At 41.2% G+C, this 21,589-nt stretch overlaps 1 protein-coding gene across 2 annotated transcripts in view; it reads left to right on the top strand.

Moving 5' to 3' along the window:
- Rnf115 (ring finger protein 115) overlaps positions 1–21,589 on the top strand; it is an 83,835-nt gene that overhangs the window by 60,486 nt on the left and 1,760 nt on the right. For both annotated transcript variants that reach the window (XM_076861794.1, XM_076861795.1), the window contains exons 5-8: positions 16,535–16,606; positions 17,811–17,883; positions 18,814–18,907; positions 21,303–21,418. In XM_076861794.1, the coding sequence (XP_076717909.1) occupies positions 16,535–16,606; positions 17,811–17,883; positions 18,814–18,907; positions 21,303–21,418 (355 nt within the window). The remainder of the gene's footprint in view (positions 1–16,534; positions 16,607–17,810; positions 17,884–18,813; positions 18,908–21,302; positions 21,419–21,589) is intronic.

Below are 21,589 nucleotides of genomic sequence, written 5' to 3'. Positions count from 1 at the left end.
AAGCCAGCCTCAGCAATGGCAAGGCACTAAGCAACTCAGTGAGACCCTGTCTCTAAATAAAATACAAAATAGGGCTGGGGATGTGGTTCAGTGTTTGAGTGCCTCTGAGTTCAATCCTAGGTACCAAAAACAAAACGAACCCTTCAAAACTAGAGAGAGTTCAGGGTTTTTTTTGCTAGGCATAGAGCATAGTGGAAGATTATTTTTATTCTGTCAGGAACTATACCAAGACAAAACTGGGTCACAGCCCTGAAACAGTAGTCTACTTAGGGTTCACCCTTAGCTTTCAAAAGTTTCAGTTTAGATTTTTATATATTTTGTGAGCCCTTCCTCCAAAGGATGTAAACCCTAATCTTGGTCACAGGAGAGTACATAACATTTTATTATAATGAATAAGACTTCCACTTAAATGTTTAGTTTGCTGCCCTTTATAGCTGCAAGATTTGGTAACTGATCTAAAAGGGAAATTGCTATGTGCCTCCTTAGTCTGCGAAAGACCTGAATTTGCTTTTCCCTCATAGTGATCCTTCATTGACGCTTTGCCCAGGACCCTCAGCCTTCTACCCTTGCCCAGCATCAGCAAAATCAGTTACAGAAGCTGGCTCCTTCTTCCAAGATTATTCCCTCTCTAGATTCTTAAGCACTTTATTTCTCATTCCTTAGTAGTTCTCCTTTGTCTTCAAACATTCTACCCAAATTTTCTAAGTTGTGCAAGGTATTTTTATTTTTTAATATTTATTTTTTAGTTTTTGGCGGACACAACATCTTTGTATGTGGTGCTGAGGATCGAACCCGGGCCGCACACATGCCAGGCGAGCGCGCTACCGCTTGAGCCACATCCCCAGCCCCCAGCCCGCATTTATATTAAAAATTCACCCACAAACGAAAATGGAAAAATGACAATACCTGATTTCTGTCCACTGTTTTTCTACTTGCAGTCGTATACTTAGATATCTTTTGACCCTATGGGAGGAAAATTTTAACATTCAGAACTACCTTTAACAGGAAAAAGAGAAAAAAAAAAAAAATATATATATATATATATATATATATATATATTTTAAGAATGAAATGTTTCTAAAATCAAAGTGAATTCTAAGCACCTTCTTTCTCCTTATGGGCAATATTGCTAGTTGGTGTCTTTTGGCATAATTGTAACATGTTTGGCATGGAGAGAACACAGATTGATGTCTTTATAAAGGCCAACCAGAGAAGCCTCACTTGCTCCTTGCAAAAGCACCTAGAGCTGCGTGCTGGAAGTGCAGATCTGTTTTGGAGTCTTGAGCAATTTCTCACACCAGGTGCTAGGAGGGAAGCCAGCAAGTCAGAAGTTCAGCGTACTTCTCTTTGTTTGTTTTTTGTTATCAGGGATTGGACTCAGGGTCACTTAATCACTGAGTCACATCCCTAGCTCTTTATTTTTCATTCTGAGACAGGATCCTGCTAAATTGCTTAGGGCCTAAGTTGCTGAGGCTGGCTTTGAACTTGAGATCCTCTTGCCTGAGCCTCCTGAGCCTCTGGAATTACAGGAGTGTACCCTACAGTTCAGTGGACTTGTGATAACGTCTCATTTCACAAAGTGCCACCATACCAGCCCTGTAGCGATGAAGTTTCTTTACCTCTCCCAGAGGGCACACTCTTGTGAGCAGCTCTTGTAGCCAGTGGTTTCCTGGAGGCTTTATCGCCCATGGATTTGGGAAGTCTGCTGTATATGGCCCAGCCCTTTTCCTGTGGCTGGAACTTGGCTAGCTAGAGGCAGCTCTGGCTTGAGAGCAATGGTGGCTGCAAACACCACGGAAAAAGTGGTGAAATTCTTAAGAAAATGCTGGGTCAAATGGTATGACCTTTAACATTGATATTGGTAAATGCCCTCCTAAAAGCCTGTGACTATTGCAGTCTCACCAGTGGAATCTGAAAGTATACCCTATGTCCTCAGCAAAAGTGTGGTGCCAGTCTCTGTCTTTGCTAATGATGATAAACTTGATGGTTACTTTTGTTTTGTTTGTGATTTTTTCAATTGAGCTTATTTTCATATAATTATTAGATGTTTATATTTCTTCTGTGAATTGTACCTTAATATGCCTTGCCCAATTTTCCTTTTATGGAGTTTAAAAAAGTTATTTAGGAGCTCTCTCTACATATGATATAGATAGGAATATTTTTATGTATGTTACAGATATAAATTGCTTTCCACTCTGTATTTTGTTTTGTTCTTGTAACTTTTCATATATAAGTGCTTTTGAGTTTTAGGGTGTCAAATCTTTCAATACTCTTATGCTTAAAAAGGTTCACCTATTCCAGTGTTTTAAAAGGATATTCCAGTATTTTCCTTTTATCTGGTGTTTTTATGGCTGTATAAGTAAGTCATAACTCTTTTTGATTCTAAATGGCAGAAATCAATTTATAATATAGATCAAGAAAAATTTGAATGTATTGATTATGTAACTCATGTTCTTTGGTTATATCAGACCTAACATCTTCCTTTTATACCAAATGTCTTATAATGCCCTCTGCTATCCTGATCTGAAATTTACTGGTAATATAACCTGTAAAACAAATTTTTAAAAAATGCATATTTGTACATACTATATTTTCCAAAGGAGAGTATATGAAAATATTTTAATATGTAAATTCTTAGCTATGACTATTCTGGGAGAGAAAATGAAAATTCAGATGCTTGCCTCTGCCTGTAGAGCCATGAAGAATGTGACGGCTACCAATACAGACAGTAGGTGGTATTGCCTTGAAAGTTCCTCTGCCACATGTGGCATTGGTAGAGGATTATGATTTTCCAAAAAGGTAAAGAACTCTTGGGAAAGTTCTGGGGGTGGGAGGGAGTGTAAATTTGCCTTGATTTTCAGTTGCATTCCTAAAAAATTTAGTATACAGTTGTCCCTTGGTATCTGAGGGGGATTGGTTTCAGGACCTCTTGCATGTACTTTAAATCACCTCTAGACTAACTTACAATAACTAATACAATGTAAGTGCTATATAAATAGTTGTTATATGTATCTATTCAGTATAGGTGCATTTTTTTCATAGATATTTTCAGTATGCAGTGGGGTGACTCCTTAGAACCTGTGGATATAGAGCGCAGACTGTACACCTGTGAAGACCAAATGGGCAAAACTTGGTGTTTTGTAGGACGGAGTTGGGTTTAGTGTCAGTAAATCAGAGGTGGTTTTCCTCCAGGTGGATGTCTAGGCAGGATGTTCACAGTTTGTCATGGCGGAGCTCTGCTGGGCCTGGCCATCCTCCATTATGCAGATTTGCACTCCACTTTCCTACTTAGTGACTGAGTCCTCCCATTTACTGGCATCAGGAAGACTGCTCCCTGGAATTTTGGAAATCACTGCCTTGGGCCGATATTGAGGACCCTGATGTGACTGAAAGTGTGTAGATGGGCAAGACTTTTAGTTGGTGTGTCCTTTTCATCGGCTTTCCTCTGTTGGCACCCCAGTCAGACAGCTCTCCCTGTGTGAGGTGAGAGTGGCTTCAGGGTCACCTCAAGAATGGGCCGCGGATCCGCTTTCATGCAGTGTTCTCTGATTTGTGACACCTCTGAGGGGTGAAGAGTATCATTCGTATATATTGTTTAGTTAAGGATCTAATCTGCTCGCAGAGTATCCAGTTATTTATATCAGTGCTTTTATCCTCATCTCTCTCTATGTTATCTTCTGCTATCTTTATTTATGTGCTGTGCATGCACCATAATGAATTTCTTTGCTATAGTTTTATAGATGATTTGACACCTCATTGGGAAAGATCCCTTCACTTTTTTCCCGTTACTTTCTTTATGCTTCTCTTATGTTTACCTTTCCAAATGGATTTTATTTATTTATTTTTTTTAAAATTTTTTTATTAGTTGCTCAAAACATTATAATGCTCTTGACATACATTTGATTCAAATGGGGTATGAATTCTTATTTTCCAAATGGATTTTAGATAGAATCTGTCTCTGTCCAAACCATTGGGATTTTGGTTGGAAGCACATTGAATATATATTTAATCTGGGGAGAGTGGGTACTTTTTAATAGTATTGAAACTTTTTATTGAGGCCTGTGGTTCGTGTCTCACTTTGTTTGTTTTTAAATAGAGTTGCTTTTTTAGAGTAGTTTTAGGATTACTGCAAAAATCAAGCAGAAGGGGCTGGGGCTGGGGTTCAGTGGTAGCACGCTTTCCTGGCATGTGTGAGGCACTGGGTTCAATTCTCAGCATCACGTATAAATAAATAAAATAAAAGTCTATCAACAACTAAAAAAAAATATTTAAAAAAATTAAGCAGAAGTCTCAGGGATTTTCTTTTTTAAAGTCATTTAGTAAAGTTTTTAGTTTTTAACTGATTATTGGTAAAAATTTTAGTTTTTAATGTTACCCATCATTTTGCTAATTAGTCAAATTCTCTTATTAACTATGAAAAGTTTTCATTTTATTTCTTGGGGTTTCTAGATTTATAAGTATTCTATAAATTTGAATTATTTTTCTTTCCCATGTCTATGCCTCTTATTGGTTTTTCTTTTCTGTTGCATTGACTTTACTATCAAAACCAGTTGTTGCCAGGTGTGGTGCACACACCTGTAATCCCAGTGGTTTAGGTGTCTGAGGCAGGAAGATTGCAAGTTCAAGGTCAGCCTCAGCAACTTAGTGAGGCCCTTAAACAACTCAGGAAGACTCTGTCTCAAAAAATAAAAAAAGGCTAGGGATGTAGCTCAGTGATTAAGTGCCCCTGCGTTTATTCCTCAGGATAAAAAACAAAAACAAATCCACCAAGTTGTCGAATAGTAGGCACCATGCGTGCGTGCGTGCTGTCTTCCTGTCTCAAGTAAGAGTGTATTAGTGTTCTTTGCTAATAAGCATGCTTGCTTTTTGGTTCCTAGTATCTGCTCTACCATATTTTAAAAAATTTAGGTCTGGGTGCACGTGTGTAATCTCAGGGGCTCAGGGAGGAGGATCATGAGTTCAAGCCCAGCCTCAGCAGTTTAGCAGGATCCTAAGCAACTTAGCAAGATCCTGTCTCAAAATAAAAAATGAAAAGGGCTGGAGACGTGACTCAGTGGTAAAGCGCCCCTGAGTTTAACCCCTGGTACCAAACCAAACCAAACCAAACCAAACAAAAACCCTTAGTTTTATTCCTAATTTCTTAAGAGGTTTTAATTAATAATTATTAGGGATTATATCAAATGTTCTTTACAGTCCTATCAAAATGGGCTTATAGTTTTTCTTACTGAATAGATTTTATGATATTACATCAGCACTGCAAGCTTTAAATAAAAACTACTTTGACAAGGAGCATTAATGTTCTAATTGTATTTATAAAAGTCTCTTATTAGAGTTGATTTGTTCCTTCTTTTTTTTTTTTTTTTAAAATTCTTGCTTCTATTCTAAAGGAGGTTCTGTAATTTTCTTGTGTTGTCAGCATCAAGTTTCGGTGTTAGGATTAGATAAGTTTCATGAAATGAACTGGGAAAACTGTCTTCTTGTGCTCAGGAATAGTTTAAATAATGTAGGAATTATCTATTTCTTAAAGGTTTAATGAGTTACCTGCCATTCCGTCTGGGCCTGACATCTTTGAGGGGGACTAGATCTGTTATAGACTTTTTAGTTGTTTTAGGGTTAATGGTCTGATGTAGTGCTTTACTCATTTCTATATTCTCAGTTTCTAGCACAATGTCTGTTTTATAGTAGATATTAAACTTATTCGTTTGGAATGAATGGATAATTGTAACTATGTCTTTAAGAAATATAGGAAGCATATGAATTAGTACTAATAGGTATGAGTATGTGCCAGAACCTAGTCTAAGTACTTCACAGACATTAGATTGTCGGATCTTCATTACAACCCTAGGAGAAAGCACTGTGACAGAAGATCTCCATTTTGTAGGAAAAATTGAGACACAGGATAAGGCAGATTGCTTAAGGGTATAAAGGCAGTTAAATATTGGAGCCAGGATAATGCAAAAATGAAAATATTTTTATGTGGTGAGATTATAAGTATTTTTTACTTTAAAATTTTTTAACAGTGTCATTTGTCTTTCCAGCTTTTTCTTTTAAAATAATTAAGCATTTCCCTTCCTCAGAAACATTTTTTACAAGGCACACATGCCAATATGTCAGTAAACAGAACTAGAAGGTTTTAATTCTCTTTTCTTTCATGGAAGTAAAAGTGAAATATCACACATCTTTGGGACACATTACTCTGCCAACATACAGGTCTGCCCAGATTGTTCATATGGCTGTGACCACTTTATAGTAGTTGTCATTATGATGTCACCCTATATTTTGAAAGTAAGTCATGATTTCATGTTTTATAGATTTGAAAAAATTACCATGGCTTCTTCCTGATAACAGCTCGTCCTGTTGATTTGAGAGCAGTATGACTTTTTTCCCCTTTTTCTAATGTGGTACTGAGGATCTAACCCAGTGACTCGCATGTTCTAAGCAAGTACTCTACCACTGAGCTATACCCACAGCCCAGCAGTATAACTTTTTTTTTTAATATGTTTTAGTTGTAGATGGACACAATACATTTTATTTATTTATTTATTTACTTACTTACTTACTCTTTTATGTGTGCTGAGGATGGAACCCAGCACTTCGCATATGCTAGGCAAGCACTCTCCTGCCCAGTCACAACCCCAGCCTCTGCAGATATTTGAATGTACCTAAAATGTATCTTTTGTTGTCTGATCTGCAGCTTTCAAGTAATAGTTTATCCAGTCAGGACCTGAATATCTAACCTTAATGAATTTGACCTGTGCCAGAAAACAATTTATTAATTTACACCTGGGGATATTCTGTTTTAATGACTAGAATATTCATTTCTGCTAATTAACATAATGTTATATTTGGACTTCTCATATACCAAGAAATAACCATTCAGATGGTTGTTTGATGTATATAGAATCGACAAAGAAAATTGTATGCCTTTTAGGAGAAAATTTATTCAATTTGTGATGAAGCCTATGGAATTATTCGTTTCACCTTGAATATTTTTTTATAATGATAAAATATTTATATTTATTAGTTTTTTTCCTTTGTCTATATTAGATAATTACCAACATGTTCATACTTTCCAGATAGGTAATAGATAGTTGCAATCTAGATAGACACTAGGGCTGATTAGTTTGCACTTACACATTCAAACTGATCTTTATTTTAGTGAGTGCTACTTTTTTTTTTTTTTTTTTTTTGGTACTGAGGATTGAAACCAAGGATGCTTTGCCATAGAGCTACATCCTCAGTTTTTCTTTGGTTTATTTCCCCCAGCTCTTTTTTATTTTTGAGACAGGGCCTCACTGGGTTGGTGAGCCTGGCCTTGAACTTCTAATCTTCCTGCCTGAGCCCTCCACCCCCAGTTGCTGAGATTACAGGTGTGTGCCAACATGTCCAGCAGCTGTCATCTTTTGACATTTATTTATTTATTTTTTTTTAACATCTTAGTTGCCTCCTTCTCTAAGCACTTTTGAGTTTAGCAACAATCTGTCTCTGAATCATTTTGTAAGATAAACTACATGTAAGAAGGTTTCCTGCCTAAAAAAATGAGTTTTCCTGAAGTTAATGCTAGCTTTTGGAACCATCATTTTCTGGTACAGATCAAACTTAGATTTTGGGAGTTGACTTCATGGTTAACTTTTTAGAAATTTATTTCAAAACATTAAGGTTTTTTTCCCCAAAAAGATTAAAAAGACAATGTATATCTAATTAAAACAAATTTTTTTAAAAAGTTATGCTCTGAATATGTGATCAGACTTTTCAATAATAATATTTTTAAAAGAAAAAAAGATTTAAAAAAAACAGCATTACAGTTCAGGAGGCTGAGGCAGGATGATCACTAGTTCAAAGCCAGCCTCAGTAACAGCGAGGCACTAAGCAACTCAGTGAGACCCTGTCTCCAAATAAAATACAAAATAGGGCTGGGGACCTTTTTAAACATACACTACACACACACACACACACACACACACACACACACACGATATCTCCATTTATATAATTGAAATAGGATTGATCATATTACACATTTTATTGTTTCATAATTTTTTATTGTTTTATAATTTTTATGATTTTTTTATGATTGTATATCTTTTATCATATATCAAATTGGGGGCCATCAAAGGTTTCTTAATTCATTCAATAAACATTGCGTAGTATTATGTGCAAGATGCTATTCTAGATGTCGAGCATGCAACAGTGAACAGAACTAAAAAATGACTGCTCTTGTGAAGCTGAGGTCCTAAGGAGGAAGACAGACAAGATGGACAGTGTCAGGCAGTAGTACATGCTATCAGAAAAAAGGCTGGGAAGGGGGTTGGGAATGTGTGTCGGGGGGTAAAGATTCAAAAGCACAGTCAGCAGAGGCTTTGTTTTTATTTATTTTTACGTGGTGCTGAGGATGGAACCCAGTGCCTCGCATGTGCCAGGCAAGCGCTCTGCCATTCAGCCTCAGCCCCAGCCACGGCTTTATTGAGAAGGTGTTTGACCTGAAGAAAATGAGGAAATGAGAGATCAATGTGAGGGACTATCAGGAGATGCTCTCAGAGAAGTCTGGGAATAGGATTGGGGATACGGGGATGTGTAGAGCCACTTGATGGGTTATTGTAAGGGCTTTTATTCCATTGGAGAGTTTAGATGTAGTTTCTGTCTGGAAATGGTCATCTTAACTGCTGTGTTGACACAGTACAGGGCTGCGGGGGGCGTTGGATGGCTTAGAGTCATGAAAAGTGACATGACTCCGGATGTACTCTGACAAGAGGCATGCTAGAACTTGCTGATTGAACATGATGTGGAACACAAGAAAGAGTGAAGGTTTTTGGCCTGAACAACTAGAAAAATGAAACTACCCTTAGCTGACACAGGGCACAACAAAAGGAGTGAAACTCGGAGGCAGAGATTTCAGTTCATTCAGTGCTTTATCACATGTTCAGGTGGAGACACTGGAAAGCAGTCTTGTCTGGAAATAGAATTTGGGAGTTGTGGTATTTAAAGTCACAAAGCTGTATGAAATTGACAACAAAGTCAAGATCAAAATTGGTAGAGCTCAGAGACCTGAGCCCTGGAATTGCCAGCCCATAGGAGTCTGAGGAAGTCTCCAGGAGTTGAAGAGACTCTGTTCTGATCTTCCTGGTCTCAGCTCACCACAGAGAAGAATGTAAGGACCAGTCAGGTAAGAGTAGCAGGGCAAGAGGTTCATTATAAAGGAAAAGTACCTACTTGAGAATGGGAGGGCAGGTAAGCACAGAATAGCATTCCGACTTAGAGTGGGGTCGGATACCAGTAGAGTAGCTAAGGGACTAGACCAGCCGTGGAGTCAGGGCAGGGTTTTGCAGTTTTGCACTTGTGTTTCATGTCTAGACCCTACTGCCCAGTTCCTCCAGATGCCTACGGTCGTCTTCCAGTGTTGGTTTTCTTCAGCTATTTGGTAAGCTTCCGGCAAGGATATGGCTGGGTTGGTTATGGGTTGTTCGGTTTGCATTCTGCCTGTTAATGGACGGTCCCCTTTTGAGATTCAGTGCTCTTTGTTGCTCTTCGTACCCCTAAATTCCTATCTTACGCCCACTGAAATTAGAGGTTTAGGAGGAAAGGAGGAATAAGCAAAGGAGACTGAAAAGAACCACCAGGGAAGTAAGAGGAAACTTAAATGAAGACTCTGTCTGGTTTTAGCATGTGACTTCCCCTCCTAGACCCTTTGGGTTGATTTTTCTCTTCCATGAGTTGCTAAAATTTAAGACATATTGCCTTCCTTCCCTCTACTCATGCTGTCACACATAGCTTTAACAAGAAACAGCTACAGCAGCAAGAAATTCAGTGTGAATACTGTACGCGTCACCCGAAGATAATCTCCAAACAGCGCGTATGTTTTAGGGGCCACCCTGAACAGTCTCTGTTACTGCTGAGAATACTTGGAGCCCACATCTGACTTCCAGAGAGTAAGCATCCAGGCAAGCAGTCATTAGCCAATCAGCTGCTGGCAACTCCAAGTATTTGTGTAGGGTCACTTGAAGAGCTCTAGGGAACTAGGATGTTTCTTAAACTGGATCACCACTGTTTATTTATGGTCTGTTGAAGCATATGATAATTTCCTCTTCCTGTGACTAACAAGTATTGGGGGGCTAGTTATCTTTTGCTTTTTGCCATGTAGTAGGTTATTATCCCAGAATTTGGTAGCTTAAGACAACATTTATTATCTCACTGTTTCTGAGGATCCGGCATTTAGGAGCAGCTTATTTAGGTGGTTCTAGTGAAGGGTTTCATTTTCCTAGTGAAAATTAATATATCAGGGCTGAGGCTGTGGCTCAGTGGTAAGGTGCCTGCCTCGCGTGTGTGAGGCACTGGGTTCAATTCTCAGCACCACATGAAAATAAATAAAGATACTGTGTGTTTCCAACCTGTCAGATGTGGCTGCAGTCCTCTGAATGCTTAAATGGGCCTGGCACCGGGGCTTTCGAGGTGGTTCACTCACATCGCTGTTGGAAGGGGGCCTCAGTTCCCACCACATGGGCCTCTCCAGAGGGCTCTGTGCCTGTCCTATGACTTAGGAGCTGGCTTCTTTCAGAGTTAAGTGATTTAAAAGAGAGGAAGAAGGAAAGAAATCATACCTTTTTATATCCTAACTTGGTGGGTCACATGCACTGTCATTTCTGCCTCATTTTATCTGTAAGAAGTCAATCACTAAGTCCAGCCCACATTTACGGGGAAGAAAACTAAGTTCCACCTCTCAGAGGGAAGAATGTTAAAGAATTTGCGGACACATTTTAAAACTACCTTTTGGCCACAAATTATTTACACTTCTCTCGTGTACAAAATACACTTACCTTCCACGATGTACCCAAAATCTTGTCCCTTTACAGCATCAGCTTGAAATCTAGGTGGTTGCCTTTTTAATCAGGCTCAAATGTATATTAGGCTCCTTGGATATAGTTCCCTTAGTCCAATTCCTTTTGATGTGAAGACTTATAAACTAAAGGATCAAGTTATCTGCCCTACTCCAGCATGCAGCGTTGTGGACAGACGGCGATTAGACATTCCTGCTCAGCAAGGGGAAGATGTTGCTGGCTCATATAAACCCTGATAGGTGTTGAAAAGGTGTCAGTAAGCCCTTGATTAGTGCGCAACTTATCCTGGCGAGGAGTGCTCTGGATTCCTCCCTCTGGACCTCGCGTCGTCCTTTCTTTTCCGTGAAAGGTAGTTCATATTTGCCGTTGCCTAGTTTCCTTAGCTTGCTTACAAGTAGAAATTTGAAGGTCTGAAGGCCTCTTTGCATTTTGTGCTGTTTCTGCACCTTTCAGTTTAAACCTTTAGTGTTTCTTTTAAAAACTTGAGTATACTGTGAATCTTACTGAAATTCATGCCATTAGGCAAAACCACTCCCACAGATCTCTTCTGGGCAGCCTCTTTCTACCCTGGGCTTCTACTGGGCTTGCTGAGGTCCGCCACCTGTGTGGGTGGAATTGTATCCCCTGAAAAGATGTGTGTAAGTCCTACCTGGGAATGTGACCTTATCTGTAAATAGTGACATGAAAGATGTAATGAAGCTGGATAGGTGACACATGCCTGTAATCCCAGCATCTTGGGAGGGTGAGGCAGGAGGATCACAAGTTCAAAGTCAGCTTCAGCAACTTGGAGAGACCCTAAGCAACTTGGCAAAGATCCTGTCTCAAAATAAAATATAAAAAGAGCAGGGGATGTGGCTGGTGGTTAAGCGCTCCTGGATTCAATCTCTGGTGTCTCCCCCCACCCAAGAAAAAAAGATTTAATTAAGTCAAAACAAGATTATACTGAATCAGGTGAACCCCAATCCAGTGGTTGTTGGTCTTATAAGAAAAGGGAAGTCTGGACGCAGACACAGGTGACACAGGAGAGAAAGCCAGGGCCGGTGGAGGCCGAGGAACCGCAAGGAGCGCTGGCAGCTACGCAAGACCAGGAGGGCTCGGGACAGAGTCTTCCGCAGGACTCCAGAGGAAACAGTGTCTGGGGACATCTCGATCCAGACTTTGGGCCTCCAAACCGATAATGAATTCCTTTTGGTTTAGGCCACCCAGTTTGCGGTAATTTGTTACAGCACCCTGTAAAACTAACCCAAAGTGTTAGAAGCCCAGTTAACCAAACGGTTCTCTAGGCACTATTTTAGATCTTTCTGAGGTTTTATGGAATTTTTTTTTATTGTTGGTTGTTCAAAACATTACATAGTTCTTGATATATCATATTTCACACTTGATTCAAGTGGGTTATGAACTCCCATCTTTACCCCATATACAGATTGCAGAATCACATCAGTTACACTTCCACTGATTTACATATTGCCATACTAGTGTCTGTTGTATTCTGCTGCCTTTCCTATCCTCTACTATCCCCCCTCCCCTCCCCTCCCGTCCCCTCTTCTCTCTCTACCCCCTCTACTGTAATTCATATCTCCCCCTTGTATTATTTTTCCCTTTCCCCTCGCTTCCTCTTGTATGTAATTTTGTATACCCCTGAGGGTCTCCTTCCATTTCCATGCAATTTCCCTTCTCTCTCCCTTTCCCTCCCACCTCTCATCCCTGTTTAATGTTAATCTTCTTCTCATGCTCTTCGTCCCTACTCTTCTTAGTTACTCTCCTTATATCAAAGAAGACATTTGGCATTTGTTTTTTAGGGATTGGCTGGCTTCACTTAGCATAATCTGCTCTAATGCCATCCATTTCCCTCCAAATTCTATGATTTTGTCATTTTTTAATGCAGAGTAATACTCCATTGTGTATAAATACCACATTTTTTTTATCCATTCGTCTATTGAAGGGCATCTAGGTTGGTTCCACAGTCTTGCTATTGTGAATTGTGCTGCTATGAACATCGATGTAGCAGTGTCCCTGTAGCATGCTCTTTTTAGGTCTTTAGGGAATAGACCGAGAAGGGGAATAGCTGGGTCAAATGGTGGTTCCATTCCCAGCTTTCCAAGAAATCTCCATACTGCTTTCCAGATTGGCTGCACCAATTTGCAGTCCCACCATTATGGAATTTTTAAAGCCACACTCTTAGTTCATTTTAAACCATGTTTTTTTGGCAGTACCCTGAATTAAACCTTTTCCATTTCTCAATTTTAGTATCATTCACTATTACTGGAAGTTCTCAGAATTATATACACCTACCTTCTTTGCCTCTCCTTTTTTGTACTGGGGATTGAACTCAGGGGCACATCCCCAGCCCTATTTTGTATTTTTTTTAGTTGTTGATGAACCTTTATTTTATTCATTTATTTATATGCAGTGCTGAGAATGAACCCAGTGCCTCACACATGCCAGGCAAGTGCTCCACCACTGAGCCCCAGCCCCAGGCCCTCTTATTTGGTATTTTATTTAGAGACAGGTCTCACTGAGTTGCTTAGGGCCTTGCCATTGCTGAGGCTGGCTTTGAACTTGCCATCCTCCTGCCTCGGCCTCTGGAACTGCTGGGATTACTGGCGCCCCCGCGCCGACCCTAACTTGTTTCAAACTGGCCTTCCTTTAGTCTGCCCCTCTCCTCTTACATCTTGATGCCAGCTGCGAGAAGAAGGGGTACCTTCAACACAGCGAGTGCCTTTAGCAGAGCCTCGTGCTGTTCAGGAGGCAGACCTTCTGCTGACCCCTGAGGCTCCCCAGGTCGCTCCCTCTGCAGATCAGGAGATCTGCGGGCGCTCCCCTAGCTTTCCCTGACTCCCCAGAAGCACCTTGCTTCCGCCTTGTTGTGCTGTGCCTGCACTCACTGTCGGCTCTGCACTATGTCTGCCTGCCTTCCCCCATCTGGGCCAGCCTGGGCTTGGGCATGCAGGCTGAGGTCCTGTCCTGAGCTCCCTCCCTGCTCTCTGGCTTCCTCCGAGGCTCCAGAGCCCTTCCAGCTCCTGTCCATGCTGGGGTGCCAAAGGTAGACCCACATAGCTTTTTATTGTGACAGTACCTACTTTTTCTGTATACCAAAATCTGTAGTGATCATCAGCTGCTCTAGGGTGAATTATCCCAGAGGTCAGTGGCTCTAAACGACAGGCATTTATGGCAGCCCTTGGTCCAGCTGCAGCCGGCAAGAAGGCAGGCAGTTCCTCCCCCTGTCCCACCGAGAGAGACCCCTGGCTACTGCCTGGAGGCCTGGGAGCCAGGGGGCCTCCCTAACTCTGCATCTCCTGCCCTTAGCCCTTGCCCCACCCCACCCCCAGGGCCACCGCCACCACCACTGCCTCCCACCATGTCTCTGAAGAGAACCCACAAGGAGTTGAGTGACCTGGCGAGGGGCCCTTGGGCTCAGTGCTGTGCAGGCCTGTTGGAGATGGTAGGGTCTGTTGGCCAGGTGACAGTCCCCATCAGAGTGGAGGTCACCCCTTCAGACCACCTAAGGTCGCATTCACAAGGATTTATCATCCCATTATCAACGGCAATGGCAACATTTGTCTTGATACTCTGCGGACACAGTGCTCTCCGGCACTGTTTAGGAAGTACTCTTATCCATCTGTTCTCAGCTTGGCTCGGATCTGCAAAACCGAGGAAAGTGCAACAGAATAGTTGGGAATGAACTCAGAAGGATGCAGTGTAATTAAAGAGACTATTGAATAAGCTCTACAAATAAAGATAAGGGACTCTAATGAGAAAGTCCTTTTGATTTCCCTTTAGTCAAATGGAAAGCCTCCCATGAGCCCCGTCCTGTCCCCTGTGCACAGGTCTACCTGATACAGCAGGGCTGCGTGTTGTACAAACTTGGGACAACAAACCACAGATACTGCACTTCTGTACCAGCGTTGCCCCCTAGCAGGGAAGTTCTCCAGGCATAACCTAGGTGTGAGCCTAAAAAACTTCCCTGATGGATCACAGCAAGGGGTGAAGAATGGCGGTGGTACGCGGTGTACGCCTTGATGGGGTAAAGCTTTGCTGACCTGTTAGGAGATGGTTTTTAAGTGGAATCCATTTAAATGCAAAACAGTTATGAAAAATGAGGTGAAGAACATAGAGTTGTTTCTGTATTCATTTTATTCTGAAGGACCTGTAACTTGGGTGAGGGGGTTGTGACCACAGTAAACTCTACCCACATCCTGTATCTCAAGGTCCAAGTTTAATGGTCAGCATTTAAGTGGACTGGAGCTGTTGGTATGGAAATGTTAGTATGTGATGGGCTTGGTCCCCAGCTTCTTTTATATGTCCCTGCCCCTGACCATCGTCCTTTCTGCCCCTTCTCCGTATTCTTTGGTTTGTATGTGGCTTCTCACTTAATACACAGCTCAGCTCCAATTCTTCTCAGGTTTTAACTGCTTAGGTCTGTTTGGGTATAAGGGTGAGAATTCATCTGATGGAGATACTTGTATATTTAAAGACCCATTGCTCCTCTGGAGGTTCTGCGTTCAAGAATGATTAATCTGCTTAATCAACTGATCACTACAATCATTACATTAAAAAAAAAAAAAACACAGGCATTTATTATCTAACAAATTCATTGGGCCAGGAATTTGGAAGTTAGCTGGGTTGTTCTGGTCCAGGCTCCCATGAGGTTACCGTCAAGATGGTGGCTGTTGCTGCAGTCATCTAGAGGACCCGCTGGGTCTTACACATATTTTGGCAAGTTTGTTCTGGCTATTGGTAGGGGACTTTAGTCCCCTGTCCCCCGGTACTGGGTATGGAGCCCAAGAGCACCTGGCTATATAGGCAATATTGTTAATTAAAAAATAAATGCAAAATACAAATAATAAAATACAAAAACAAAAACTAGAAAGGAAATAGTATAATTAGTTATTTTTGAATGTTAGTAGTAAGGAAAGTCTAATAATAGCTACTTTCAAAGCTACGTGGATTGGCCTAACACAGTAGGAACCAGGGAATTAAAAGTGCAGTCATTCAAAGCAGGAAATGTAGGGAGACAATCCTCCCCCCCACCCCCCCATCCTCCCCCCTCCCTCTCCTCCCCCTCCTCCCGTCCTCTCCCCTCCTCCTCCTCCTCCTTTTTTTTTTTTTTTTTTTTAAATAAGGCATCCGAATATCTGTGGGGAACAAAGACCAACTCATTAATATAAATAAACAGCAGGATATGGCATCTTAAGTGTTCAGAATGACAAGTACCAAATGTGTATATTTGTATGTATCATAGTCATCTGAAATGCCTTTAAAAATTATTCTCAAACTTACCAAAACAAAAAATCTTTAGATGGTACCTTATTCAGAAACCCAGTATATAAGACACATAAAAAATGAAACTGCCATTTTGGGTCTAGAACCCTATTGGTGCAGCTTCCATTTTAACCCCCCTCATGCCAGTGCCAGAGATCCAAGGAACATAATTGGAAAAATGCACCATAACATAATTCCTTTTCAGCCTAATTCACAAAAATCTGTCCATCTGTTAAGATGTTAGAAGTGTAGAAAATAGCCATAGTAGCAAAGTCACACACCACTAGGTAGCAGACTGATTTCTGATGCTCTCTTTTGTAATAGTCAGTGGAAGCCATTTGTGGGTTAGGGAAGTAGTGGGATCTGTCCTGTGTGGATACCTATAGAGTACTTCGGTTGTCTCATCTACTTTTTTTTTTTTTTTTTTTCTCTTTTAACAGAATAATGCAACAGATCTTTGCAGGATTCCTTGCAAATTCTGCGATCCCAGGATCCCCACACCCTTTTTCTTGGTAAGTGACTAATTACTATCTTATAGTGCTGAGGTTGCCTCATTTTAGGTGTGTAGTTTCTGTTCTATACAGAGAGAGAGAGAACTACATTGGTGAGTATGTAGTTGTGACCGGAAGGCTCTTACACTGCCCTTGTCTCCCGAGCCCAAACTTGATCACAGTTTATATTATTATTGTTGTTGTTGTTGTTACTATTATTATTTTGTCCAGGCTCAGGAGGGTTGTCCTGGTTCCCCAAGACACTTGGGTCTGGGTGCGGGGCATGTCTGGTTTCTTTTGTATTCTGTCCGAGGGTTGTGTTGAGAAGGGAAATGAAGTGCTCCTTGCCAGGCTTGGTATCTGATTTGTGGATTTCCTCTCCAGACCATACAGGAAGACTTTAATCCTTTAGAATTTCTGAAGTTGAAAATATAACATTACCTTTCCTTTTCCAAAGAAAGACTATCAGAAGAAACAAAAGGCTATGATTCAGTATCAGAGTGACACTTAACACTTACATAGAGGGGTTAAAAATGGAATTTCTTCTCATATAGATATTTATTTGCTACTTCTCTGTCCCAGAAGATTCCTTTGCTCAGAGGGTCCTTGGTCCTTCCCCATACTCACCCCATTTTCCAGCCTCTAGTTCTTTTAAATGGGTTTCGATCAGAGTCTGGACCTCTGTCTTCCAAGGTACTGTACCAGCAGCACCAAGAACAAGGTCTGCCAAGTCTCTTGTAACTGTTCTGAGGTGTGATTCAGGGAGACTTCTGTGGCTGCTGTTCTGCTAGAGAGCTTCTTGTTGTCCAGGACCATGGCAGCCCTTCGAGTGAGGGAGTCTGCTGTAGATCGTAGCCAGCTGTGAAGGAAAAACTCTCCTTAGCAAGCAGCTCCGTCCTATGTTGATATAAGTGGGTAGAGAAGAGACAAACTTTTCTTGGCCAACAGGCAACGAGTCTCCCTTCTTGCTCTGGGTGTCATGTAGTATTTCAGGTGGCTTTACTTTGTAGGTTTCAGCTAAGTAAGATTTGAGAGAATGAGAGGCTATCTCTAGTTAATCGGTTTGACCTTAAAAATGCAGAGAAATTCTTTGCCTCTTGATTCTAGAAGATTAATGACTCTCAAGCTCTGAGTGAGAAAACAGGAACCCTCTGCCAGTTTTTCTGAAGTGTAAGGCAGAGCCTGGCTACTTCGTCTAATGCTCTCTGTCTCATCTCACGTATAGGAGCGGGATGCTGCACTCCAACCCTGGGGACTATGCCTGGGGTCAGACAGGGCTTGATGCCATTGTAACCCAGGTGAGGAGCTGCCTTTTGAGGGTGTCTGTCCAGTGTGTCTCGTGGTCCCACAGGCTTCCTGCTCTCCTTCTGCTACTTTCTTGAAATGGCAATCACTCTGCTTTCTCTAATATTTCGAGCTTTGGGGTTTCCACTTTACTAAAGGGATCAAGGGTTTGTGGGTTTAGTTCAGCATTCATGTACCTACTAGGTCCAAGGAAATTTCTAGAAGACTGCTTCACCTCCAGAGAAAGTAAAGACTTCTCCTATAACAAACAGTACGTTGTATTTTTGGCCTCTTGTTCGGTCCTATGGGAATCCTATAAATAAGTACTTCACAAAACAGGAGGGTCTCAAATGTTAAAGCAGGGATTTCTGCTTGATGGAGCAAAGTAGGGGAAGGAAGCAGAGAAAAAGGTTTTCCCACGCCATGTACAGTTGCTTCCACTCGTTTATGTTCATTTAAATCTGTTTGGTTTTTCATCTCCCTTGTGGATTGCCAAGTGTCAAAAGCATGTCATTTTTATCCAAGTCTCGCTGTAGGCAGTAATTTACCTATTTCTTGGCTTAGTTTATACCACTCTCCATACTCCCACCCTTTTCTTTCTTCCAGCAGAATGACGTTTTTGGACCAGTTAAGTATTTTTATTAAGCTGTAGTTTTATTCATGACATCACAACCCTTTTGCCACCCTGAAGTTGCTTCATGCCCAAAAGTGACCTTGCAATCATGGGTATGTCTGTAGGCTTACACTAATGTCACTCTGAAATTGTAAAGCAGTTGAAAGTGTCTAGCAGCAGAAACAGAGACACCCAACCTTCAGAGCCTTGCGGAAGTAAGAGCAATGAACATTTCTGATATCTTCACTGTTTGTTCTCAGCTGGAGCGGCTCCCTCTCCAGGGACATTGAGATGTCTGCCACATCTTCTTTTTCTTTCTCCTTTTTTGTAGCTTTTAGGACAGCTGGAAAACACAGGGCCTCCCCCAGCTGACAAGGAAAAAATCACCTCTCTTCCAACAGTGACCGTAACTCCGGAACAAGTTGGTAGGTTCATTTTCATATTTATTCTATCATCTGATGACCTCTGCCCAAATCCCAGTACCTTCCTATATTAGGAATCTTGAGGTGAAGCTATAGCCCTCTAAAATTCTTACCTGTGTACTGGAATTGAAAGCTCCCTGCCCTTTCATTAGGTCGATAAATAGGTGTTTCCTAGGCAGTCACCATATCCCTTAAGATTTGATTCTCATCAGTTGAAGAACTTATTATTAGAAGCAAAATTCATCAACTGACTTAAAAAAACAGGGTTGAAAATAATAATGGGCAGATGATACTGATCTTGGGGAAAGGGGAAAAAACAAATGAGAAACAATATATCTGCTCTCCTTTTGCTCTGTGTCAGGTGCACTTAGGCACACTAGAATAGACACTGCTTTATCTTTAAGCACTGAAGGAATTCAATGATAAGGAACATGATTTTGTACTGAGGGTTTCTTTCCCTGTAAATTTAGATTTACAGTCAAAGAAGATTTAAAGACAAGATGGACAATCTGAGGTCATTCTATTTAAGGAAGATCATTAACTAATTTAATAATATCAGCGTAGACATGGTGTTTGAGTCAGGTACAGGACAGTGACCTTATCAGACCTGAAGTAGAATCTGATTTGGGGAGTAGTAGACAGTATGACTAGACAGGAAGGGTGGGACCTTGTTGAGGAGTCAGGACTGGACGCACTAGGTTCTGTAGGTCCTCGAAAGGAGTGAAGAGGGATTTAAGTGTTCTTTAGGGAAGGTTAGTCTTTAGAGAAGTTAGTACGTAAAATAGAGTGGAAGTAAGAACGCGGGCCAAGATGGGGATTGAAGAAGCTCTGTAGCAGTCTAGGAGGGGTGAGGGGTTCAGGTGATGGTGGCAATGCTAACAGAAAGAAAAGGTACAGTTTAAGTTCATCTTGAAGAAATGCTTTCCTCGCTGATTGTAACATGGGTTGAAAGAGGAGACAGGGTCAAGATGATTCTAAGATTTCACAATTTGTAGCAGTAAGGGTGGTTCATTAGGGAAGGAGGAGGAGTGAGTGGGCCCTGGTTTAGGTAAGGAGATGATGTGATGGTTTTTATTTTTGAATTTGTTGATTTTGAGGTGCCAGCTGAAAATCCAAATGAGAATAAGTTGAAGGTTCCTGTGAGCTGGTATTAGGGAAAGTTAGCTGGTAGCAAAGTATAAGAGATATTTTGAGGGTTAAAGGCCTGGACTTAGGAATATTGAAGTAGAAGTAGACTTGGCATGAAAGTTAAGAGTTGGAATTAAGGCAAAGTGGTGAGAACAGAAAGGAAGGAAGGAAGGAATCAATTTAAGTGGAACTCGTGGTCCAAATTCCCTGACCACTGTTGAGTCATGGAGCCATACCCCAGCCACTGGGATAGTACAGTGGTTGGTGTTATTAGTCAAACTTGGGAAATTCATTATTTGTTGCTTAGAATTCCCAGTGTAATTTGTGATCATTTCCTCTGAGGAAAGAGGGCTTCCTGTCCCTTGATTTAGAGGCCTGAACGAGACTTAGTCTGTAATTCTGTAGCACCACCTCCTGGTACAGCTTTTAATTAACAACTTCTGCAGAGGAATTTAGGGCACCCACACGGAAAAAGGACGCATGATATGAAACAGAGCAGGGCAAAAGTGGCTTGAGACACTGAATAAAATTGCTGAGATAAGTCCCTTGGTCGTGGTGCACAGATTGCCAGTGTTTCCTGAGCAGACACTGTGACTGCCAAAGATTGTCACACATTGGAGAAGATGCTTTCCTGGTTTTTTCACCAGATCGCCTAAGCCTGTTTATTTCTTCCAACCTTTTGCATTACAGAGTGGACTGATCATGGTCTAGATCATGTTGGAGTAGGTCCCATTCCTTGTTCTGCTTTTCATGTCCCTGTCTATTACGACCTTTCTACCCACCATTTTGAAACACAATTCATGCTTTTGGGCCGGGGGCACCAGGGATTGAACTCAGGGGCACTCAACCACTGAGCCCCACCCCCAGCCCTATTTTGTATTTTATTTAGAGACAGGGTCTCACTGAGTTGCTTAGGGCCTTGCTGTTGCTGAGGCTGGCTTTGAATTCTGGATCCTCCTGCCTCAGCCCGCCCTGCCCCAGCCACTGGAATCCTAGGTGTGCACCTGCCACCACGCCCAGCTTACAGTTTAGGCTTTTTATCTGCCTCCCACTTAGATGCAGCTTTACTTTTGTCTCTTGTGACCTTTCTTATGCGTTCGTTGTATTGTAAGAGACATTCTTTTTTTCCTTCATTTTGTTTATTACTTTAAGAGGTATTTCTTGAATTGTAATACATTCCACTGTCATGTATTTAAAAAAAACGAAATCAATAAAAATAAATTGATAGATAGATAGATAAATGAATAAAAGGCATTTCTTCCTCCAACAGATATGGGTTTAGAATGTCCAGTTTGCAAAGAAGATTACACAGTTGAAGAGGAAGTCCGGCAGCTACCCTGCAATCACTTCTTTCACAGCAGCTGTATTGTGCCATGGTTAGAACTGGTGAGTATAGCCAGCCAGTAAAGATGTAGTTATCAGTTCATGTAAGAGCCAGATAAGTCAGATTTTAGCCCCATGAACCATGACTGACTCCCAGTACTACCATCACTGTTCTGTTAGACTACCATCTCTTTGGAACTTGTTTGACCAGAAATCAGCAAACTGTAGCCCACA

The sequence above is a fragment of the Callospermophilus lateralis genome, chromosome 7 (assembly GCF_048772815.1).
Source record: "Callospermophilus lateralis isolate mCalLat2 chromosome 7, mCalLat2.hap1, whole genome shotgun sequence".
NCBI lineage: Eukaryota > Metazoa > Chordata > Mammalia > Rodentia > Sciuridae > Callospermophilus > Callospermophilus lateralis.
This window is presented reverse-complemented; position numbering and strand designations above follow the sequence as displayed.